At 41.4% G+C, this 21376-nt stretch overlaps 3 protein-coding genes and 1 pseudogene across 3 annotated transcripts; all 4 read left to right on the top strand.

The window, feature by feature from the left end:
* The first annotated feature begins 634 nt into the window (after nucleotides 1-634).
* Nucleotides 635-4262, top strand: LOC131708998 (guanylate-binding protein 4-like). Its single transcript, XM_059010593.1, has 3 exons — nucleotides 635-877; nucleotides 1390-1492; nucleotides 3530-4262. Exons 1-3 carry the CDS (start codon nucleotides 761-763, stop codon nucleotides 3907-3909), a joined length of 600 nt encoding a protein of 199 aa, XP_058866576.1. The 5' UTR covers nucleotides 635-760; the 3' UTR covers nucleotides 3910-4262.
* Nucleotides 4263-5714: 1452 nt separating this feature from the next.
* Nucleotides 5715-8872, top strand: LOC131708996 (guanylate-binding protein 4-like). Its single transcript, XM_059010591.1, has 3 exons — nucleotides 5715-5957; nucleotides 6470-6572; nucleotides 8140-8872. The coding sequence occupies exons 1-3, from the start codon at nucleotides 5841-5843 to the stop codon at nucleotides 8517-8519; spliced, it is 600 nt and encodes a 199-aa protein (XP_058866574.1). The 5' UTR covers nucleotides 5715-5840; the 3' UTR covers nucleotides 8520-8872.
* Nucleotides 8873-9135: 263 nt separating this feature from the next.
* LOC131709044 (guanylate-binding protein 4-like) lies at nucleotides 9136-13386 on the top strand. The gene is made up of 6 exons (XM_059010663.1): nucleotides 9136-9253; nucleotides 9708-9983; nucleotides 10815-10881; nucleotides 11084-11315; nucleotides 11810-11912; nucleotides 12654-13386. The coding sequence occupies exons 1-6, from the start codon at nucleotides 9136-9138 to the stop codon at nucleotides 13031-13033; spliced, it is 1176 nt and encodes a 391-aa protein (XP_058866646.1). The 3' UTR covers nucleotides 13034-13386.
* Nucleotides 13387-13649: 263 nt separating this feature from the next.
* Nucleotides 13650-17964, top strand: LOC131709043 (guanylate-binding protein 4-like; annotated as a pseudogene).
* Nucleotides 17965-21376: the final 3412 nt, after the last annotated feature.

The raw sequence follows: 21376 nt of genomic DNA, 5'->3' as shown, positions 1-21376 counted from the left end.
GACACCAATCTCCGCGTCACCAAATTGAATCATTCAATTTACACATTAGCTAATTTAAATTGTTAGCACTATAAATACCCGCTTCACTTATCTCTCAGTTGTGTTTTGATTTCATCGTAACCCACCACCTCCCCATCTCCTCCTTTCTTAACAGTTTTTATGTTTTATCAAATGGGGGTCTCAGCCTCGTCCAGTTGGCCAGGCAGCGAACCCTCAAACCAAGTTAGGTTTGATGCCAAATGAATGTGTATATACAGCATACTTTTCTGTTAAATCGCATACTCCGCATTCTCTACAATAAATATTTGTACTAAAACATTTTGTGATTAGTGTTTGTCCCGAACTACTGAACTATCCTTTAGTCAGAATAGAAGTACTTCCCTCTTGCTATTTTCCCAGCTAAAGCTCATCAGCAAAGTTTGTACAATTTATGAATGATCCTTTGGTGGTCTGAATCATGTCTGAAACCCAACTCTGTTCTTTCATATGCTGTACTGGTGGGAGCTTCATGTCGGGTGTGGGTGGATTCAGATATGTTTACAAGTGAAAAATAACCTCTAATGTATATTTATACTCCAGTAAAAGACATCACCTAACATAACTGAACCTGCATGATATACTGTGCTGCTGTCTGAACTAAACAAGCATTGTCTCTTATTCACAGGATCAGATTATCAGTCATTACACTGAGCTTGTGAAGCGCAATGATGCTGTCTCCATAGAAACATGCAACAAAGTGCTTGTGGATCTGTCAGTCCAGATGAGTCACAATCTACAGCAAGGAGTTTACGCAACACCTGGTGGCTACAAGCTGTACTGCGAGGACCGTGATCATGTGGTGCAACAATTCAGAGCCACACCCAACAAGGGAACGAAGGTGGGCACTAAGAGCAACAGCGCCCCCAGTGTGTTGGGGGGTGCAAGACATGAAATGAACGATTGAGTGTTCTTACTGTTTATTAATGAGACAAAACTTATCACTGATCCACCTGTTCATTATGAGGGCTCTTTACTGGCTGGTTCTGCACATTGATCCAGGATATGCAGATCTTACAAAACACATACAGATACTGATAGTCATACAGATACTGATAGTCATACTGATAATGATACTGTATAATTATCACTATCTGTATCTCTATCAGTATCATTATCAATATCATCAGTGATACTGATACTGATACTGATCATGTTAATGACAAGGACAAGCATAATGATAAGGATGTTGCTTCCTGGACTGATTGCAGCTGCATAACTGGAGTGAAATTGACAAACAGAAGAGGATGTGCTTAGATACCAGAACAAGCATCAACCTTGAGTTCTAAAGAGTAGACTGAGAGCACATTTAATAATGTATCTCCGGGCTTATACATATCTGTATGTCTGCAGGCAGAGGACGTTCTGGACCAATTTCTAAAACAGAAGAAAATCGAAGCTGCCTCCATTCTGCTGGCTGATCAAAAACTCACAGAAAATGAGAAGCAAATAGCCAGTAAGTATCCCCTGCATCACTGGAGTATAACCACCCTAGTGTTAGTACTGTAACCCTAACCATAACCACCCTAGTGTTAGTACTGTAACCCTAACCCTAACCCTAACCACCCTAGTGTTAGTACTGTAACCCTAACCAACCTAGTGTTAGTACTGTAACCCTAACCATAACCCTAACCACCCTAGTGTTAGTACTGTAACCCTAACCCTAACCACCCTAGTGTTAGTACTGTAACCCAAACCATAACCCTAACCACCCTAGTGTTAGTACTGTAACCCTAACCCTAACCACCCTAGTGTTAGTACTGTAACCCTAACCACCCTAGTGTTTGTACTGTAACCCTAACCATAACCCTAACCAACCTAGTGTTAGTACTGTAACCCTAACCATAACCCTAACCACCCTAGTGTTAGTACTGTAACCCAAACCATAACCCACCCTAGTGTTAGTACTGTAACCCTAACCCTAACCACCCTAGTGTTAGTACTGTAACCCTAACCCTAACCACCCTAGTGTTAGTACTGTAACCCTAACCATAACCACCCTAGTGTTAGTACTGTAACCCTAACCACCCTAGTGTTAGTACTGTAACCCTAACCCTAACCACCCTAGTGTTAGTACTGTAACCCAAACCATAACCCTAACCACCCTAGTGTTAGTACTGTAACCCTAACCCTAACCAAACTAGTGTTAGTACTGTAACCCTAACCACCCTAGTGTTAGTACTGTAACCCTAACCATAACCCACCCTAGTGTTAGTACTGTAACCCTAACCCTAACCAAACTAGTGTTAGTACTGTAACCCTAACCATACCCACCCTAGTGTTAGTACTGTAACCCAAACCATAACCCACCCTAGTGTTAGTACTGTAACCATAACCACCCTAGTGTTAGTACTGTAACCCTAACCATAACCATAACCCTAAACAGCCTAGTGTTAGTACTGTAACCCTAACCACCCTAGTGTTAGTACTGTAACCCAAACCATAACCCACCCTAGTGTTAGTACTGTAACCCTAACCCTAACCACCCTAGTGTTAGTACTGTAACCCTAACCCTAACCACCCTAGTGTTAGTACTGTAACCCAAACCATAACCCACCCTAGTGTTAGTACTGTAACCCTAACCCTAACCACCCTAGTGTTAGTACTGTAACCCTAACCCTAACCACCCTAATGTTAGTACTGTAACCCTAACCACCCTAGTGTTAGTACTGTAACCCTAACCACCCTAGTGTTAGTACTGTAACCCTAACCACCCTAGTGTTAGTACTGTAACCCTAACCACCCTAGTGTTAGAACTGTAACCCTAACCATAACCCACCCTAGTGTTAGTACTGTAACCCTAACCCTAACCACCCTAGTGTTAGTACTGTAACCCTAACCATAACCATAACCCACCCTAGTGTTAGTACTGTAACCCTAACCCTAACCACCCTAGTGTTAGTACTGTAACCCTAACCCTAACCATACCCACCCTAGTGTTAGTACTGTAACCCTAACCACCCTAGTGTTAGTACTGTAACCCAAACCATAACCCACCCTAGTGTTAGTACTGTAACCCTAACTATAACCACCCTAGTGTAAGTACTGTAAACCTAACCCTAACCCTAACCATAACATGGCCATGCTTCACCCTGCTTTACTACACTTTAACCTTGAGACACTACATACAACTTTCAAGTGTTATATATTCATTAACATGGCAATCAATGTTTGCACAGGACGCCATGCAAAACACTGTATTTATACATCGCTTAGTAAATGCCTTTCCCTAGCTTAGATCTTTCTCTAGGTGGTGATCCATGGCAAGAGTTTCTATAACATAATCATTATTTTACAAAGAGATTCATGATTCTTACTTATGATACTTTAATAGGCAAGCAATAATATCAAGTTGGGGTTCCGTTGCGATTGTTGGGGTGGCTTGATCACTGAAATGTTTTGCACACATTTAAAGAAAAGTGTAGCAAACAAAATTACAAAAAAAAATGCTAAAACCATGTTTTCTGTCTGCCTTCCTACATTTTAAACCAAGGAGAGAGGGAGCATGCACTCCAAATGGAGCAGCAGAACAAGGCAATGGAGGAGGAAACCCATCAGATGAAGTGCACCTTGGAGGAGGAGCGGAGGAGCCGCGCAGAGAACGAGCGGCAAATGGAGCTGAAGCTGCAGGAAGAGACAGAGAACGCCCGCAAGGAGTACGAGAACGCGCTGGAGAGCAAGCTGAAAGAGCAGGAGGAGCTGATGAAGAAGGGCTTTGAGGAGAAGGCAACGATGCTGCAGGAGGAGATCAGCCAGCTCAAACAAGAGTCAAAGATCTGGGTAGATGTGGCTAAGATAGGTCTTGAGACAGCTAACAATGCATTTAATAATTTCTTACAGTACAAATCTATGGGGCTTTTACTGAAAAGATAGTAAAAGTCTTGTACTTTTTATAGTTGTAAGGAAGTTGTAAGAGGGATCATTATAAACAGAGCTGGTTAAACAGGCTTATTTGTAATCTGCCAAGTGTTTAACCTGTAGTACTTTGTATTTAATCATATCCTGATGTAACTATCACTATTTAATCATAGCCTGATGTAACTATCACTATTATCTGCTGTATTATTGAATTGTGTTTTGTCACACTTGTACTTTGCTTGAACAAAAGTTATTGTATTTCTTGCTCTTATTGTATTACTTGTATTGTAACACTTGAAATGTTTTTGCTTACGATTGTAAGTCGCCCTGGATAAGGGTGTCTGCTAAGAAATAAATAAATAAATATATCTGATTATTTTCATTTATTTGTAGTCAATTGCATCATGTCTATACTCAATGATATTATGGATTGAACTAACAATTAAACATTCTCTGTCATTCTCTCTGATTAAATAAAAGGAACCCTAATAGACTAGAGCAGTCAGTGGTCATTCTTGTGTGATACTGTAAGTGATTGGGATCAATGTGTTAAGATCAAGAGTAAGTATAATGAATGGTGTTGGGAAATCGGCATGTCTGCAATGTTACTGTGTGGGGATCCGCTGAGTCAATGGAGGAGAATGAGCTGAGTGCCACATTCTTGCAGGCCGCCAAACAGTTCTGTAAATACATCTTCACACAGTCTACTGTCAAGACCATCAAGGGAGGGCACAAAGTCACCGGGAGAAGTGAGTGAGCCACCAGAGCCCGTTCAGAATGATGCTATTGCTGTGTTGAGTATCAGAGCCTGTTCATAATGATGCTATTGTGTAGCAGTCCTGTATGAGACACAGTTTGAAGCAGCTCAGCCCAGCGTCCGGATGCACCTGGTCTGGTCTGGTCTGTCCCTCTCTAGCTCCACTCCTCAGTCCTAAGTCTCTTATATATTCATTGTAATCCCCATCTGCCTGCTTGTTATTGCAGAGGCTGCAGTGAGCTGCTTTGCAATGTCCCCGATATGAGGGCCCCTTCCTGTTTATAACAGACAGCTGTGCTTCCTGCAAAGCAATATACTCTTGTGGTTTCTGAACTCTGTTTCACCCCGACCCTCATTGTAGTGACTGCACGCTTTGCAAAGTTATTTATACATAATGAAATTTATAATTAAAGTTCGGGAGGAGGGTCAGACACCAATCTCCGCGTCACCAAATTGAATCATTCAATTTACACATTAGCTAATTTAAATTGTTAGCACTATAAATACCCGCTTCACTTATCTCTCAGTTGTGTTTTGATTTCATCGTAACCCACCACCTCCCCATCTCCTCCTTTCTTAACAGTTTTTATGTTTTATCAAATGGGGGTCTCAGCCTCGTCCAGTTGGCCAGGCAGCGAACCCTCAAACCAAGTTAGGTTTGATGCCAAATGAATGTGTATATACAGCATACTTTTCTGTTAAATCGCATACTCCGCATTCTCTACAATAAATATTTGTACTAAAACATTTTGTGATTAGTGTTTGTCCCGAACTACTGAACTATCCTTTAGTCAGAATAGAAGTACTTCCCTCTTGCTATTTTCCCAGCTAAAGCTCATCAGCAAAGTTTGTACAATTTATGAATGATCCTTTGGTGGTCTGAATCATGTCTGAAACCCAACTCTGTTCTTTCATATGCTGTACTGGTGGGAGCTTCATGTCGGGTGTGGGTGGATTCAGATATGTTTACAAGTGAAAAATAACCTCTAATGTATATTTATACTCCAGTAAAAGACATCACCTAACATAACTGAACCTGCATGATATACTGTGCTGCTGTCTGAACTAAACAAGCATTGTCTCTTATTCACAGGATCAGATTATCAGTCATTACACTGAGCTTGTGAAGCGCAATGATGCTGTCTCCATAGAAACATGCAACAAAGTGCTTGTGGATCTGTCAGTCCAGATGAGTCACAATCTACAGCAAGGAGTTTACGCAACACCTGGTGGCTACAAGCTGTACTGCGAGGACCGTGATCATGTGGTGCAACAATTCAGAGCCACACCCAACAAGGGAACGAAGGTGGGCACTAAGAGCAACAGCGCCCCCAGTGTGTTGGGGGGTGCAAGACATGAAATGAACGATTGAGTGTTCTTACTGTTTATTAATGAGACAAAACTTATCACTGATCCACCTGTTCATTATGAGGGCTCTTTACTGGCTGGTTCTGCACATTGATCCAGGATATGCAGATCTTACAAAACACATACAGATACTGATAGTCATACAGATACTGATAGTCATACTGATAATGATACTGTATAATTATCACTATCTGTATCTCTATCAGTATCATTATCAATATCATCAGTGATACTGATACTGATACTGATCATGTTAATGACAAGGACAAGCATAATGATAAGGATGTTGCTTCCTGGACTGATTGCAGCTGCATAACTGGAGTGAAATTGACAAACAGAAGAGGATGTGCTTAGATACCAGAACAAGCATCAACCTTGAGTTCTAAAGAGTAGACTGAGAGCACATTTAATAATGTATCTCCGGGCTTATACATATCTGTATGTCTGCAGGCAGAGGACGTTCTGGACCAATTTCTAAAACAGAAGAAAATCGAAGCTGCCTCCATTCTGCTGGCTGATCAAAAACTCACAGAAAATGAGAAGCAAATAGCCAGTAAGTATCCCCTGCATCACTGGAGTATAACCACCCTAGTGTTAGTACTGTAACCCTAACCATAACCACCCTAGTGTTAGTACTGTAACCCTAACCCTAACCCTAACCACCCTAGTGTTAGTACTGTAACCCTAACCAACCTAGTGTTAGTACTGTAACCCTAACCATAACCCTAACCACCCTAGTGTTAGTACTGTAACCCTAACCATAACCCTAACCACCCTAGTGTTAGTACTGTAACCCTAACCCTAACCACCCTAGTGTTAGTACTGTAACCCAAACCATAACCCTAACCACCCTAGTGTTAGTACTGTAACCCTAACCCTAACCACCCTAGTGTTAGTACTGTAACCCTAACCACCCTAGTGTTTGTACTGTAACCCTAACCATAACCCTAACCAACCTAGTGTTAGTACTGTAACCCAAACCATAACCCACCCTAGTGTTAGTACTGTAACCCTAACCCTAACCACCCTAGTGTTAGTACTGTAACCCTAACCATAACCACCCTAGTGTTAGTACTGTAACCCTAACCACCCTAGTGTTAGTACTGTAACCCTAACCCTAACCAAACTAGTGTTAGTACTGTAACCCAAACCATAACCCACCCTAGTGTTAGTACTGTAACCATAACCACCCTAGTGTTAGTACTGTAACCCTAACCATAACCATAACCCTAAACAGCCTAGTGTTAGTACTGTAACCCTAACCACCCTAGTGTTAGTACTGTAACCATAACCCTAACCACCCTAATGTTAGTACTGTAACCCTAACCACCCTAGTGTTAGTACTGTAACCCTAACCATAACCCACCCTAGTGTTAGTACTGTAACCCTAACCCTAACCACCCTAGTGTTAGTACTGTAACCCTAACCCTAACCACCCTAGTGTTAGTACTGTAACCCTAACCCTAACCACCCTAGTGTTAGTACTGTAACCCTAACCATAACCATAACCCTAACCAGCCTAGTGTTAGTACTGTAACCCTAACCATAACCCTAACCACCCTAGTGTTAGTACTGTAACCCTAACCACCCTAGTGTTAGTACTGTAACCCAAACCATAACCCACCCTAGTGTTAGTACTGTAACCCTAACTATAACCACCCTAGTGTAAGTACTGTAAACCTAACCCTAACCCTAACCATAACATGGCCATGCTTCACCCTGCTTTACTACACTTTAACCTTGAGACACTACATACAACTTTCAAGTGTTATATATTCATTAACATGGCAATCAATGTTTGCACAGGACGCCATGCAAAACACTGTATTTATACATCGCTTAGTAAATGCCTTTCCCTAGCTTAGATCTTTCTCTAGGTGGTGATCCATGGCAAGAGTTTCTATAACATAATCATTATTTTACAAAGAGATTCATGATTCTTACTTATGATACTTTAATAGGCAAGCAATAATATCAAGTTGGGGTTCCGTTGCGATTGTTGGGGTGGCTTGATCACTGAAATGTTTTGCACACATTTAAAGAAAAGTGTAGCAAACAAAATTACAAAAAAAAATGCTAAAACCATGTTTTCTGTCTGCCTTCCTACATTTTAAACCAAGGAGAGAGGGAGCATGCACTCCAAATGGAGCAGCAGAACAAGGCAATGGAGGAGGAAACCCATCAGATGAAGTGCACCTTGGAGGAGGAGCGGAGGAGCCGCGCAGAGAACGAGCGGCAAATGGAGCTGAAGCTGCAGGAAGAGACAGAGAACGCCCGCAAGGAGTACGAGAACGCGCTGGAGAGCAAGCTGAAAGAGCAGGAGGAGCTGATGAAGAAGGGCTTTGAGGAGAAGGCAACGATGCTGCAGGAGGAGATCAGCCAGCTCAAACAAGAGTCAAAGATCTGGGTAGATGTGGCTAAGATAGGTCTTGAGACAGCTAACAATGCATTTAATAATTTCTTACAGTACAAATCTATGGGGCTTTTACTGAAAAGATAGTAAAAGTCTTGTACTTTTTATAGTTGTAAGGAAGTTGTAAGAGGGATCATTATAAACAGAGCTGGTTAAACAGGCTTATTTGTAATCTGCCAAGTGTTTAACCTGTAGTACTTTGTATTTAATCATATCCTGATGTAACTATCACTATTTAATCATAGCCTGATGTAACTATCACTATTATCTGCTGTATTATTGAATTGTGTTTTGTCACACTTGTACTTTGCTTGAACAAAAGTTATTGTATTTCTTGCTCTTATTGTATTACTTGTATTGTAACACTTGAAATGTTTTTGCTTACGATTGTAAGTCGCCCTGGATAAGGGTGTCTGCTAAGAAATAAATAAATAAATATATCTGATTATTTTCATTTATTTGTAGTCAATTGCATCATGTCTATACTCAATGATATTATGGATTGAACTAACAATTAAACATTCTCTGTCATTCTCTCTGATTAAATAAAAGGAACCCTAATAGACTAGAGCAGTCAGTGGTCATTCTTGTGTGATACTGTAAGTGATTGGGATCAATGTGTTAAGATCAAGAGTAAGTATAATGAATGGTGTTGGGAAATCGGCATGTCTGCAATGTTACTGTGTGGGGATCCGCTGAGTCAATGGAGGAGAATGAGCTGAGTGCCACATTCTTGCAGGCCGCCAAACAGTTCTGTAAATACATCTTCACACAGTCTACTGTCAAGACCATCAAGGGAGGGCACAAAGTCACCGGGAGAAGTGAGTGAGCCACCAGAGCCCGTTCAGAATGATGCTATTGCTGTGTTGAGTATCAGAGCCTGTTCATAATGATGTTATTGCTGTTGAATATCAGAGCCTGTTCAGAATGATGCTATTGTTGTAGAATGATGTTAATGCTGCTTTCAGAGCCCGTTCAGAATGATGCTATTGCTGTTGAATGGGCAGCAGTGTGGAGTAGTGGTTAGGGCTCTGGACTCTTGACCGGAGGGTCGTGGGTTCAGTCCCCAGTGGGGCTCACTGCTGCTGTACCCTTGAGCGAGGTACTTTACCTAGATTGCTCCAGTAAAAACCCAACTGTATAAATGGGCAATTGTATGTAAAAATAATGTGATATCTTGAAACAATTGTAAGTCGCCCTGGATAAGGGCGTCTGCTAAGAAATAAATAATAATAATGATGTTAATGCTGCTTTTGTTTTGTTCTTGCTCTTCAGTGTTGGGTAGCCTGGTCAGCACCTATGTGGACACCATCTCGAGCGGGTCAGTGCCCTGCTTGGATAATGCGGTGCTTGCCATGGCTCAGATTGAGAACAAGGCTGCCGTGCAGCAGGGGCTGGCTGTGTACCAGAAGGGCATGGAGCAGTCAGTGCAGATCCCAGTGACGAGGGACAGGATTTCTGAGCAGCATGGAAAGTGGGAGAAACAAGCCCTGGAGACCTTCATGAAGCGGTCCTTCAAGGACGATGGACATATACACCAGAAGACTAATGGTAACTCTCTCTGCTCTCTGCCTCACTCCTCCTCACATTCTAGCACTATTGATACTGCCTTGATCTTAACCGCAAAGGACGTATTACTGCAAAATCTGAACTCCAGGCAGTTTGGTATTATAATGAATTAATTAGTCATTTAGAAGACGCTTTTATCCAAAGCGACTTACAGAGACTTGGGGGTGAACTATGCATCACAACTGCTGCTTCAGAGTCACTTCCGATAGGAGCTTGTTTGTTTTACATCTCACAAGGAGGTGAAGTGACTTGCTCAGGGTCACACTCAGTGAGTCGGTGACTGGGATTGAACTGGGAAACTCTTGGTAACCACTTATAGAACCACTTGTCAGTTGGACATTTACATTTTTATTAAAATATTTTTTAATAACTATAAAATGCATTCAACGTGAAAGGCACTATAGATTTTAAACTTGCATCTGCTTTTATATCGTTTTTGCTGTTGTTGTTTCTTTTAAATATGATGTCAGAAAAATGACATTCTACACAAAACCTGAAATCATATCTAAATCATTTATTCACACACCTAACTTAATACACACATTATTTCAAAGCATGCAGATCAACAGGTGTGACATCTAATGGTCATTTAATGCGTGATTATGAACCCCCAAACACACAGTTCCATGAACACACACACATATCTAGTGTGATACAGTGTAGCAGTCCTGTATGAGACACAGTATGAAGCAGCTCAGCCCAGTGTCCGGATGCACCTGGTCTGGTCTGGTCTGTCCCTCTCTAGCTCCACTCCTCAGTCCTAAGTCTCTTATATATTCATTGTAATCCCCATCTGCCTGCTTGTTATTGCAGAGGCTGCAGTGAGCTGCTTTGCAATGTCCCCGATATGTGGGCCCCTTACTATTTCTAACAGACAGCTGTACTTCCTGCAAAGCAATATGCTCTTGTGGTTTCTGAACTCTGTTTCACCCCGACCCTCATTGTAGTGACTGCACGCTTTGCAATGTTATTTATTCATACTATCCTTTAGTCAGAATAGAAGTACTTCCCTCTTGCTATTTTTCCAGCTAAAGCTCATCAGCAAAGTTTGTACAATTTTGCTGCTGTCTGAACTAAACAAGCATTGTCTCTCATTCACAGGATCAGATTATCAGTCATTACACTGAGCTTGTGAAGCACAATGATGATGTCTCCATAGAAACATGCAACAAAGTGCTTGTGGATCTGTCCGTCCAGATGAGTCACAATCTACAGCAAGGAGTTTATGCAACACCCGGTGGCTACAAGCTGTACTGCGAGGACCGTGATCATGTGGAGGAACAATTCAGAGCCACACCCAACAAGGGAACGAAGGTGGGCACTAAGAGCAACAGCGCCCCCCGTCTGTTGGGGGGTGCAAGACATGAAATGAACGATTGAGTGTTCTTACTGTTTATTAAGGAGACAAAACTTATCACTGATCCACCTGTTCATTATGAGGGCTCTTTACTGGCTGGTTCTGCACATTGATCCAGGATATGCAGATCCTTCAAAACACATACTGATACTGATAGTCATACTGATAATGATAGTGTATAATTATCACTATCAGTATCACTATCAGTATCATTATCAGTATCATCAGTGATAATGACACTGATACTGATCATGTTAATGACAAGGACAAGCATAATGATAAGGATGTTGCTTCCTGGACTGATTGCAGCTGCATAACTGGAGTGAAATTGACAAACAGAAGAGGATGTGCTTAGATACCAGAACAAGCATCAACCTTGAGTTCTAAAGAGTAGACTGAGAGCACATTTAATAATGTATCTCCGGGCTTATACATATCTGTATGTCTGCAGGCAGAGGACGTTCTGGACCAATTTCTAAAACAGAAGAAAATCGAAGCTGCCTCCATTCTGCTGGCTGATCAAAAACTCACAGAAAATGAGAAGCAAATAGCCAGTAAGTATCCCCTGCATCACTGGAGTATAACCACCCTAGTGTTAGTACTGTAACCCTAACCATAACCACCCTAGTGTTAGTACTGTAACCCTAACCCTAACCCTAACCACCCTAGTGTTAGTACTGTAACCCTAACCAACCTAGTGTTAGTACTGTAACCCTAACCCTAACCATACCCACCCTAGTGTTAGTACTGTAACCCTAACCACCCTAGTGTTAGTACTGTAACCCAAACCATAACCCACCCTAGTGTTAGTACTGTAACCCTAACTATAACCACCCTAGTGTAAGTACTGTAAACCTAACCCTAACCCTAACCATAACATGGCCATGCTTCACCCTGCTTTACTACACTTTAACCTTGAGACACTACATACAACTTTCAAGTGTTATATATTCATTAACATGGCAATCAATGTTTGCACAGGACGCCATGCAAAACACTGTATTTATACATCGCTTAGTAAATGCCTTTCCCTAGCTTAGATCTTTCTCTAGGTGGTGATCCATGGCAAGAGTTTCTATAACATAATCATTATTTTACAAAGAGATTCATGATTCTTACTTATGATACTTTAATAGGCAAGCAATAATATCAAGTTGGGGTTCCGTTGCGATTGTTGGGGTGGCTTGATCACTGAAATGTTTTGCACACATTTAAAGAAAAGTGTAGCAAACAAAATTACAAAAAAAAATGCTAAAACCATGTTTTCTGTCTGCCTTCCTACATTTTAAACCAAGGAGAGAGGGAGCATGCACTCCAAATGGAGCAGCAGAACAAGGCAATGGAGGAGGAAACCCATCAGATGAAGTGCACCTTGGAGGAGGAGCGGAGGAGCCGCGCAGAGAACGAGCGGCAAATGGAGCTGAAGCTGCAGGAAGAGACAGAGAACGCCCGCAAGGAGTACGAGAACGCGCTGGAGAGCAAGCTGAAAGAGCAGGAGGAGCTGATGAAGAAGGGCTTTGAGGAGAAGGCAACGATGCTGCAGGAGGAGATCAGCCAGCTCAAACAAGAGTCAAAGATCTGGGTAGATGTGGCTAAGATAGGTCTTGAGACAGCTAACAATGCATTTAATAATTTCTTACAGTACAAATCTATGGGGCTTTTACTGAAAAGATAGTAAAAGTCTTGTACTTTTTATAGTTGTAAGGAAGTTGTAAGAGGGATCATTATAAACAGAGCTGGTTAAACAGGCTTATTTGTAATCTGCCAAGTGTTTAACCTGTAGTACTTTGTATTTAATCATATCCTGATGTAACTATCACTATTTAATCATAGCCTGATGTAACTATCACTATTATCTGCTGTATTATTGAATTGTGTTTTGTCACACTTGTACTTTGCTTGAACAAAAGTTATTGTATTTCTTGCTCTTATTGTATTACTTGTATTGTAACACTTGAAATGTTTTTGCTTACGATTGTAAGTCGCCCTGGATAAGGGTGTCTGCTAAGAAATAAATAAATAAATATATCTGATTATTTTCATTTATTTGTAGTCAATTGCATCATGTCTATACTCAATGATATTATGGATTGAACTAACAATTAAACATTCTCTGTCATTCTCTCTGATTAAATAAAAGGAACCCTAATAGACTAGAGCAGTCAGTGGTCATTCTTGTGTGATACTGTAAGTGATTGGGATCAATGTGTTAAGATCAAGAGTAAGTATAATGAATGGTGTTGGGAAATCGGCATGTCTGCAATGTTACTGTGTGGGGATCCGCTGAGTCAATGGAGGAGAATGAGCTGAGTGCCACATTCTTGCAGGCCGCCAAACAGTTCTGTAAATACATCTTCACACAGTCTACTGTCAAGACCATCAAGGGAGGGCACAAAGTCACCGGGAGAAGTGAGTGAGCCACCAGAGCCCGTTCAGAATGATGCTATTGCTGTGTTGAGTATCAGAGCCTGTTCATAATGATGTTATTGCTGTTGAATATCAGAGCCTGTTCAGAATGATGCTATTGTTGTAGAATGATGTTAATGCTGCTTTCAGAGCCCGTTCAGAATGATGCTATTGCTGTTGAATGGGCAGCAGTGTGGAGTAGTGGTTAGGGCTCTGGACTCTTGACCGGAGGGTCGTGGGTTCAGTCCCCAGTGGGGCTCACTGCTGCTGTACCCTTGAGCGAGGTACTTTACCTAGATTGCTCCAGTAAAAACCCAACTGTATAAATGGGCAATTGTATGTAAAAATAATGTGATATCTTGAAACAATTGTAAGTCGCCCTGGATAAGGGCGTCTGCTAAGAAATAAATAATAATAATGATGTTAATGCTGCTTTTGTTTTGTTCTTGCTCTTCAGTGTTGGGTAGCCTGGTCAGCACCTATGTGGACACCATCTCGAGCGGGTCAGTGCCCTGCTTGGATAATGCGGTGCTTGCCATGGCTCAGATTGAGAACAAGGCTGCCGTGCAGCAGGGGCTGGCTGTGTACCAGAAGGGCATGGAGCAGTCAGTGCAGATCCCAGTGACGAGGGACAGGATTTCTGAGCAGCATGGAAAGTGGGAGAAACAAGCCCTGGAGACCTTCATGAAGCGGTCCTTCAAGGACGATGGACATATACACCAGAAGACTAATGGTAACTCTCTCTGCTCTCTGCCTCACTCCTCCTCACATTCTAGCACTATTGATACTGCCTTGATCTTAACCGCAAAGGACGTATTACTGCAAAATCTGAACTCCAGGCAGTTTGGTATTATAATGAATTAATTAGTCATTTAGAAGACGCTTTTATCCAAAGCGACTTACAGAGACTTGGGGGTGAACTATGCATCACAACTGCTGCTTCAGAGTCACTTCCGATAGGAGCTTGTTTGTTTTACATCTCACAAGGAGGTGAAGTGACTTGCTCAGGGTCACACTCAGTGAGTCGGTGACTGGGATTGAACTGGGAAACTCTTGGTAACCACTTATAGAACCACTTGTCAGTTGGACATTTACATTTTTATTAAAATATTTTTTAATAACTATAAAATGCATTCAACGTGAAAGGCACTATAGATTTTAAACTTGCATCTGCTTTTATATCGTTTTTGCTGTTGTTGTTTCTTTTAAATATGATGTCAGAAAAATGACATTCTACACAAAACCTGAAATCATATCTAAATCATTTATTCACACACCTAACTTAATACACACATTATTTCAAAGCATGCAGATCAACAGGTGTGACATCTAATGGTCATTTAATGCGTGATTATGAACCCCCAAACACACAGTTCCATGAACACACACACATATCTAGTGTGATACAGTGTAGCAGTCCTGTATGAGACACAGTATGAAGCAGCTCAGCCCAGTGTCCGGATGCACCTGGTCTGGTCTGGTCTGTCCCTCTCTAGCTCCACTCCTCAGTCCTAAGTCTCTTATATATTCATTGTAATCCCCATCTGCCTGCTTGTTATTGCAGAGGCTGCAGTGAGCTGCTTTGCAATGTCCCCGATATGTGGGCCCCTTACTATTTCTAACAGACAGCTGTACTTCCTGCAAAGCAATATGCTCTTGTGGTTTCTGAACTCTGTTTCACCCCGACCCTCATTGTAGTGACTGCACGCTTTGCAATGTTATTTATTCATACTATCCTTTAGTCAGAATAGAAGTACTTCCCTCTTGCTATTTTTCCAGCTAAAGCTCATCAGCAAAGTTTGTACAATTTTGCTGCTGTCTGAACTAAACAAGCATTGTCTCTCATTCACAGGATCAGATTATCAGTCATTACACTGAGCTTGTGAAGCACAATGATGATGTCTCCATAGAAACATGCAACAAAGTGCTTGTGGATCTGTCCGTCCAGATGAGTCACAATCTACAGCAAGGAGTTTATGCAACACCCGGTGGCTACAAGCTGTACTGCGAGGACCGTGATCATGTGGAGGAACAATTCAGAGCCACACCCAACAAGGGAACGAAGGTGGGCACTAAGAGCAACAGCGCCCCCCGTCTGTTGGGGGGTGCAAGACATGAAATGAACGATTGAGTGTTCTTACTGTTTATTAAGGAGACAAAACTTATCACTGATCCACCTGTTCATTATGAGGGCTCTTTACTGGCTGGTTCTGCACATTGATCCAGGATATGCAGATCCTTCAAAACACATACTGATACTGATAGTCATACTGATAATGATAGTGTATAATTATCACTATCAGTATCACTATCAGTATCATTATCAGTATCATCAGTGATAATGACACTGATACTGATCATGTTAATGACAAGGACAAGCATAATGATAAGGATGTTGCTTCCTGGACTGATTGCAGCTGCATAACTGGAGTGAAATTGACAAACAGAAGAGGATGTGCTTAGATACCAGAACAAGCATCAACCTTGAGTTCTAAAGAGTAGACTGAGAGCACATTTAATAATGTATCTCCGGGCTTATACATATCTGTATGTCTGCAGGCAGAGGACGTTCTGGACCAATTTCTAAAACAGAAGAAAATCGAAGCTGCCTCCATTCTGCTGGCTGATCAAAAACTCACAGAAAATGAGAAGCAAATAGCCAGTAAGTATCCCCTGCATCACTGGAGCATAACCACCCTAGTGTTAGTACTGTAACCCTAACCCTAACCCTAACCACCCTAGCGTTAGTACTGTAACCCTAACCCTAACCACCCTAGTGTTAGTACTGTAACCCTAACCCTAACCACCCTAGTGTTAGTACTGTAACCCTAACCTTGACCATAACCACCCTAGTGTTAGTACTGTAACCCTAACCACCCTAGTGTTAGTACTGTAACCCTAACCCTAACCACCCTAGTGTTAGTACTGTAACCCTAACCCTGACCATAACCACCCTAGTGTTAGTACTGTAACGCTAACCATAACCCTAACCACCCTAGTGTTAGTACTGTAACCATAACCACCCTAGTGTTAGTACTGTAACCATAACCATAACCATCCTAGTGTTAGTACTGTAAACATAACCCTAACCATAACCACCCTAGTGTTAGTACTGTAACCATAACCACCCTAGTGTTAGTACTGTAACCATAACCATAACCATCCTAGTGTTAGTACTGTAAACATAACCCTAACCATAACCATAACATGGCCATGCTTCACCCTGCTTTACTACACTTTAACCTTGGGATACTACATTCGACTTTCAAGTGTTATATATTAATTAACATGGCAATCAATGTTTGCACAGGACGCCCTGCAAAACACTGTATTTCTACATCGCTCAGTAAATGCCTTTCCCTAGCTTAGATCTTTCTCTAGATGGTGATCCATGGCAAGAGTTTCAATTGCATAATCATTATTTTACAAAGAGAGTCGTGATTCTTACTTATGATACTTTAATAGGCAAGCAATAATACCAAGTTGGGGTTCCGTTGCGATTGTTGGGGTGGCTTGATCACTGAAATGTTTTGCACACATTTAAAGAAAAGTGTAGCAAACAAAATTACAAAAAAAATGCTAAAACCATGTTTTCTGTCTGCCTTCCTACATTTTAAACCAAGGCGAGAGGGAGCATGCGTTCCAAATGGAGCAGCAGAACAAGGCAATGGAGGAGGAAACCCGTCAGATGAAGTGCACCTTGGAGGAGGAGCAGAGGAGCCGCGCAGAGAACGAGCGGCAAATGGAGCTGAAGCTGCAGGAAGAGATAGAGAACGCCCGCAAGGAGCACGAGAGAGCAGGAGGAGCTGATGAAGAAGGGCTTTGAGGAGAAGGCAACGATGCTGAAGGAGGAGATCAACCAGCTCAAAAAAGAGTCAAAGAGCTGGTTAGATGTGGCTAAGACAGTTCTTGAGGCAGGTCACGGTGTATTTAATAATTTCTTACAGTACAAATATATGGGGCATTTAATGAAAAGATAGTAAAAGTCTTGTACTTTTTATAGTTGTAAGGAAGTTGTAAGAGGGATCATTATAAACAGAGCTGGTTAAACAGGCTTATTTCCAAGCTCTATATATATCTGATTATTTTCATTTATTTGTAGTCAATTGCATATGTCTATACTCAATGATATTATGGATTGAACTAACAATTAAACATTTCTCTGTCATTCTCTCTGTGATTAAATAAAAGGAACCCTAATAGACTAGAGCAGTCAGTGGTCATTCTTGTGTGATACTGTAAGTGATTGGGATCAATGTGTTAAGATCAAGAGTAAGCATAATGAATGGTGTTGGGAAATCGGCATGTCTGCAATGTTACTGTGTGGGGATCCTCTGATAGAGGCGAGACACACAGAGGCGGACGCTGAAAATGCTGTTCAGGCGTCCAGGTTTTATTAACAATCAACCCTCCACTAGGGTACTAGCAAAGGTAGTCCTGGTGCAGGAGGACACACACACTCACAGGTGTACATGAAAATATTTAATACAAAAAGGCAAAACAAAACACAGCTCAAAATTAAACAGATACACCGAGGCCTCCATGCTGCTGTATGGCTGCGGAGCATGCGCACTGCGGGGTTACCAGGGTAGCTCTGCTCAGAGAGACGCCATGCGCACCGAGGGGTTACCAGGGTAGCTCTACTAAGAGAGACGCCATGCGCACTGCGGGGTTACCAGGGTAGCTCTGCTCAGAGAGACGCCATGCACACTGAGGGGTTACCAGGGTAGCTCTGCTCAGAGAGACGCCATGCGCACCGAGGGGTTACCAGGGTAGCTCTACTAAGAGAGACGCCATGCGCACTGCGGGGTTACCAGGGTAGCTCTGCTAAGAGAGACGCCATGCGCACTGCGGGGTTACCAGGGTAGCTCTGCTAAGAGAGACTCCATGCACACTGCAGGGTTACCAGGATAGCTCTGCTAAGAGAGACGCCATGCACACTGCGGGGTTACCAGGGTAGCTCTGCTAAGAGAGACGCCATTCTACGCCAACTGATGAGCGATTTTATTTACTTTTGCTTTGTGTTAGAAAATTGTGTCACAAAACAGGATCAGTTGAAATGCACTCACAGTATATACTAACCGGAGATCATCTTGTGTAAGATTGTACCAATTGCAATGAAGTAAAGCGCTGCTGCTAGTCTGCAGGTGGGTGTTAAAGATGATCTCAATTGCAATGAACACAGTATAGAAGCAGTCTGCCCCCTAGAGGTGTGTAAAAAAGTAGAAAGTTTATATAGAATTGCTGGATTAAATCATATGAGCAGCACCACAAAATATATTTCCAAACTACCGGTGTAGCATTTGAAAGAGGTACACTGTCAGAATGTGGTATGCGTACTAAAACTTGACAGTGTAATGTCAAAAAGTCAGGATGTCAGATTTCGGTACATGTGCAATCAATTGCGATCTGATGGACGTTTTGCTGTTGTCAAAAAGAGGTACGTTTTTTGTTAGTTATACACACATATATATATATATATAATTTTGCAAACAAACTGGAAACAGACAACCAATTTCTCTTAAAGAAAAAAAACAATTAATGACGAGCAAGACAAAATAAGTCACCGCAAAGTTGCACAAGTAAATAAAATGTACAAAACCCAATATATTGCAGATGATAAATATTCACATACTGTGTTCTTAATGGTGGAAAAATATGATACAGTACATTATAAATGATGCAAAAGACTGGAAAATGTGATACATTCCATTTAAAAAGATGCAAAAGACTGAAAACAGCAAAACGTCCCGGATTTGAATGGGTGTGTCCCTGCTTTCATAGCGGAAGCACCTGAAAATAACAACACACTGGTGATTCAATTAAATGTAATGAATAGAACTGTCTATACAAAGTCAAAGAGTGAAGTATTCTTTCATCATTTCGTAATTGTATCTTTAAAATGCAACAAACACATTTATAAATACAGATGAACCCTCTTTGTATCACGATCGCCATGCAGGCATAATTCAGGATATAAAGCAGGTTTCACGTTCGTCTGACAGCAAGAAAAAAAAAAAGAAAACTAACAGCGAATTGAAGAGCAGCGTTTCAGTACTGTACATTGCTGTGCTTCACATTTAAACACATGCATGTAGTTCACTACAGGACAGATAGGTTCTGTATCATTAATGGAACTAAACAGCTTGTATCATTATCTAAAGGCATGAATTATCGACTGATGAGAGCTATCAATTATGTGTTGCACTTTTTCTGTGTGCATTTGTAGAAGACTGACTGTTGGAATTTGGCGACGTTGGTGTTTCGTTTCTTAAAACTGTATCCCGTTGAGACCGTCCACGGAGCATTTGACAGGCAAAATGTCAGTTTATCAGCCGAGTTGAGTATTGGAGTTGTTAGCAGCATTTCACAGGCTGCACAAAACGAATACGCAGGTTTGTGAGATGATATTGAGAGAGGTCATTTCTCAAAGAACTTATAGTGCATGGGGAGTGGTTTTTCAAAAATCGTGATAATACACGGGGCATGATATTAAGCGAGGTGATATAAAACAGGCTCATCTGTATAATCACTCAAATCTTTGATGTATGTGAAGTACTTCATTCTGTATGAACTGATGAGATTCCATTGAACTCAGTACTTCACACCAGTAATTACTCCTAAGCAGGGATCATAGCAGCAGTGTGCAGTAGTGGTTAGGGCTCTGGACCGGAGGGTTGTGGGTTAAATTATTTATTTATTTCTTAGTTGACGCCCTTATCCAGGGCGACTTACAATTGTTACAAGATATCACATTATTTTTACATACAATTACCCATTTTACAGTTGGGTTTTTACTGGAGCAATCTAGGTAAAGTACCTTGCTCAAGGGTACAGCAGCAGTGTCCCCACTGGGGATTGAACCCACAACCCTCCGGTCAAGAGTCCAGAGCCCTAACCACTACTCCACAATCCCTGGTAGGGGACACTGCTGCTGTACCCTTGAGCAAGGTACTTTACCTAGATTGCTCCAGTAAAAACCCAACTGTATAAATGGGTAATTGTATATAAACAATAATATGATATCTTGTAACAATTGTAAGTCGCCCTGGATAAGAGCGTCTGCTAAGAAATAAATAATAATAATAGTTTTCTACAATAAAAAAACACGTAATTCTGCGATAAACAATCTGAATCTGCGTTAGCTGTTAGCAATCCCAAACACAGTGCTGTAGTTTAGCTAGTAGCAATCCCAAACACAGTGCTGTAGTTTAGCTATTAGCAATCCCAAGAAATAAAGAATCAGACTCAAAACAAACTGAGCTTCAAAAGTGAATATATTTTTATTTACAAAAAGAGCAGCTCCTGAACACTTTTTATTTTTTTCGGACACACAGAATACAAATCTTTTCCGGTACGCTAACGTTGTCAAAAAAAAACAACTGCTTTTAAAACAACGTCCTGAAAACACTGCCTCCATCATCACAAATAAATAACATCCCATCACAACGTTTGTCTAGATTACACTGGGGCCGGGTCAGGCTATCTTATTGTGACCCTTTTAAAAAAACACAACATCAGAAGACAGAAGGATCCAGTTTAGTAGAAATCCACTCAGCAAGTCTGTATGATTAAAGGATGCATGTGTCATTTTCTTTATTTTACGGAAATG

Source organism: Acipenser ruthenus, chromosome 41 (genome assembly GCF_902713425.1).
Source record: "Acipenser ruthenus chromosome 41, fAciRut3.2 maternal haplotype, whole genome shotgun sequence".
Taxonomy (NCBI): domain Eukaryota; kingdom Metazoa; phylum Chordata; class Actinopteri; order Acipenseriformes; family Acipenseridae; genus Acipenser; species Acipenser ruthenus.
Note: the sequence above shows the minus strand (reverse complement) of the source record. Positions and strands in the feature narration are given on the sequence as shown.

Coding starts and splice junctions, on each gene's coding strand:
- LOC131708998 (XM_059010593.1), top strand. CDS start 761: ATGAGTCACAATCTACAGCAAGGAGTTTACGCAACACCTGGTGGCTAC. Junction 878..1,389: donor CACCCAACAAGGGAACGAAG/GTGGGCACTAAG, acceptor GTATGTCTGCAG/GCAGAGGACGTTCTGGACCA. Junction 1,493..3,529: donor AAATGAGAAGCAAATAGCCA/GTAAGTATCCCC, acceptor TTTTAAACCAAG/GAGAGAGGGAGCATGCACTC.
- LOC131708996 (XM_059010591.1), top strand. CDS start 5,841: ATGAGTCACAATCTACAGCAAGGAGTTTACGCAACACCTGGTGGCTAC. Junction 5,958..6,469: donor CACCCAACAAGGGAACGAAG/GTGGGCACTAAG, acceptor GTATGTCTGCAG/GCAGAGGACGTTCTGGACCA. Junction 6,573..8,139: donor AAATGAGAAGCAAATAGCCA/GTAAGTATCCCC, acceptor TTTTAAACCAAG/GAGAGAGGGAGCATGCACTC.
- LOC131709044 (XM_059010663.1), top strand. CDS start 9,136: ATGGAGGAGAATGAGCTGAGTGCCACATTCTTGCAGGCCGCCAAACAG. Junction 9,254..9,707: donor GCACAAAGTCACCGGGAGAA/GTGAGTGAGCCA, acceptor CTTGCTCTTCAG/TGTTGGGTAGCCTGGTCAGC. Junction 10,882..11,083: donor ACTATTTCTAACAGACAGCT/GTACTTCCTGCA, acceptor GAACTAAACAAG/CATTGTCTCTCATTCACAGG.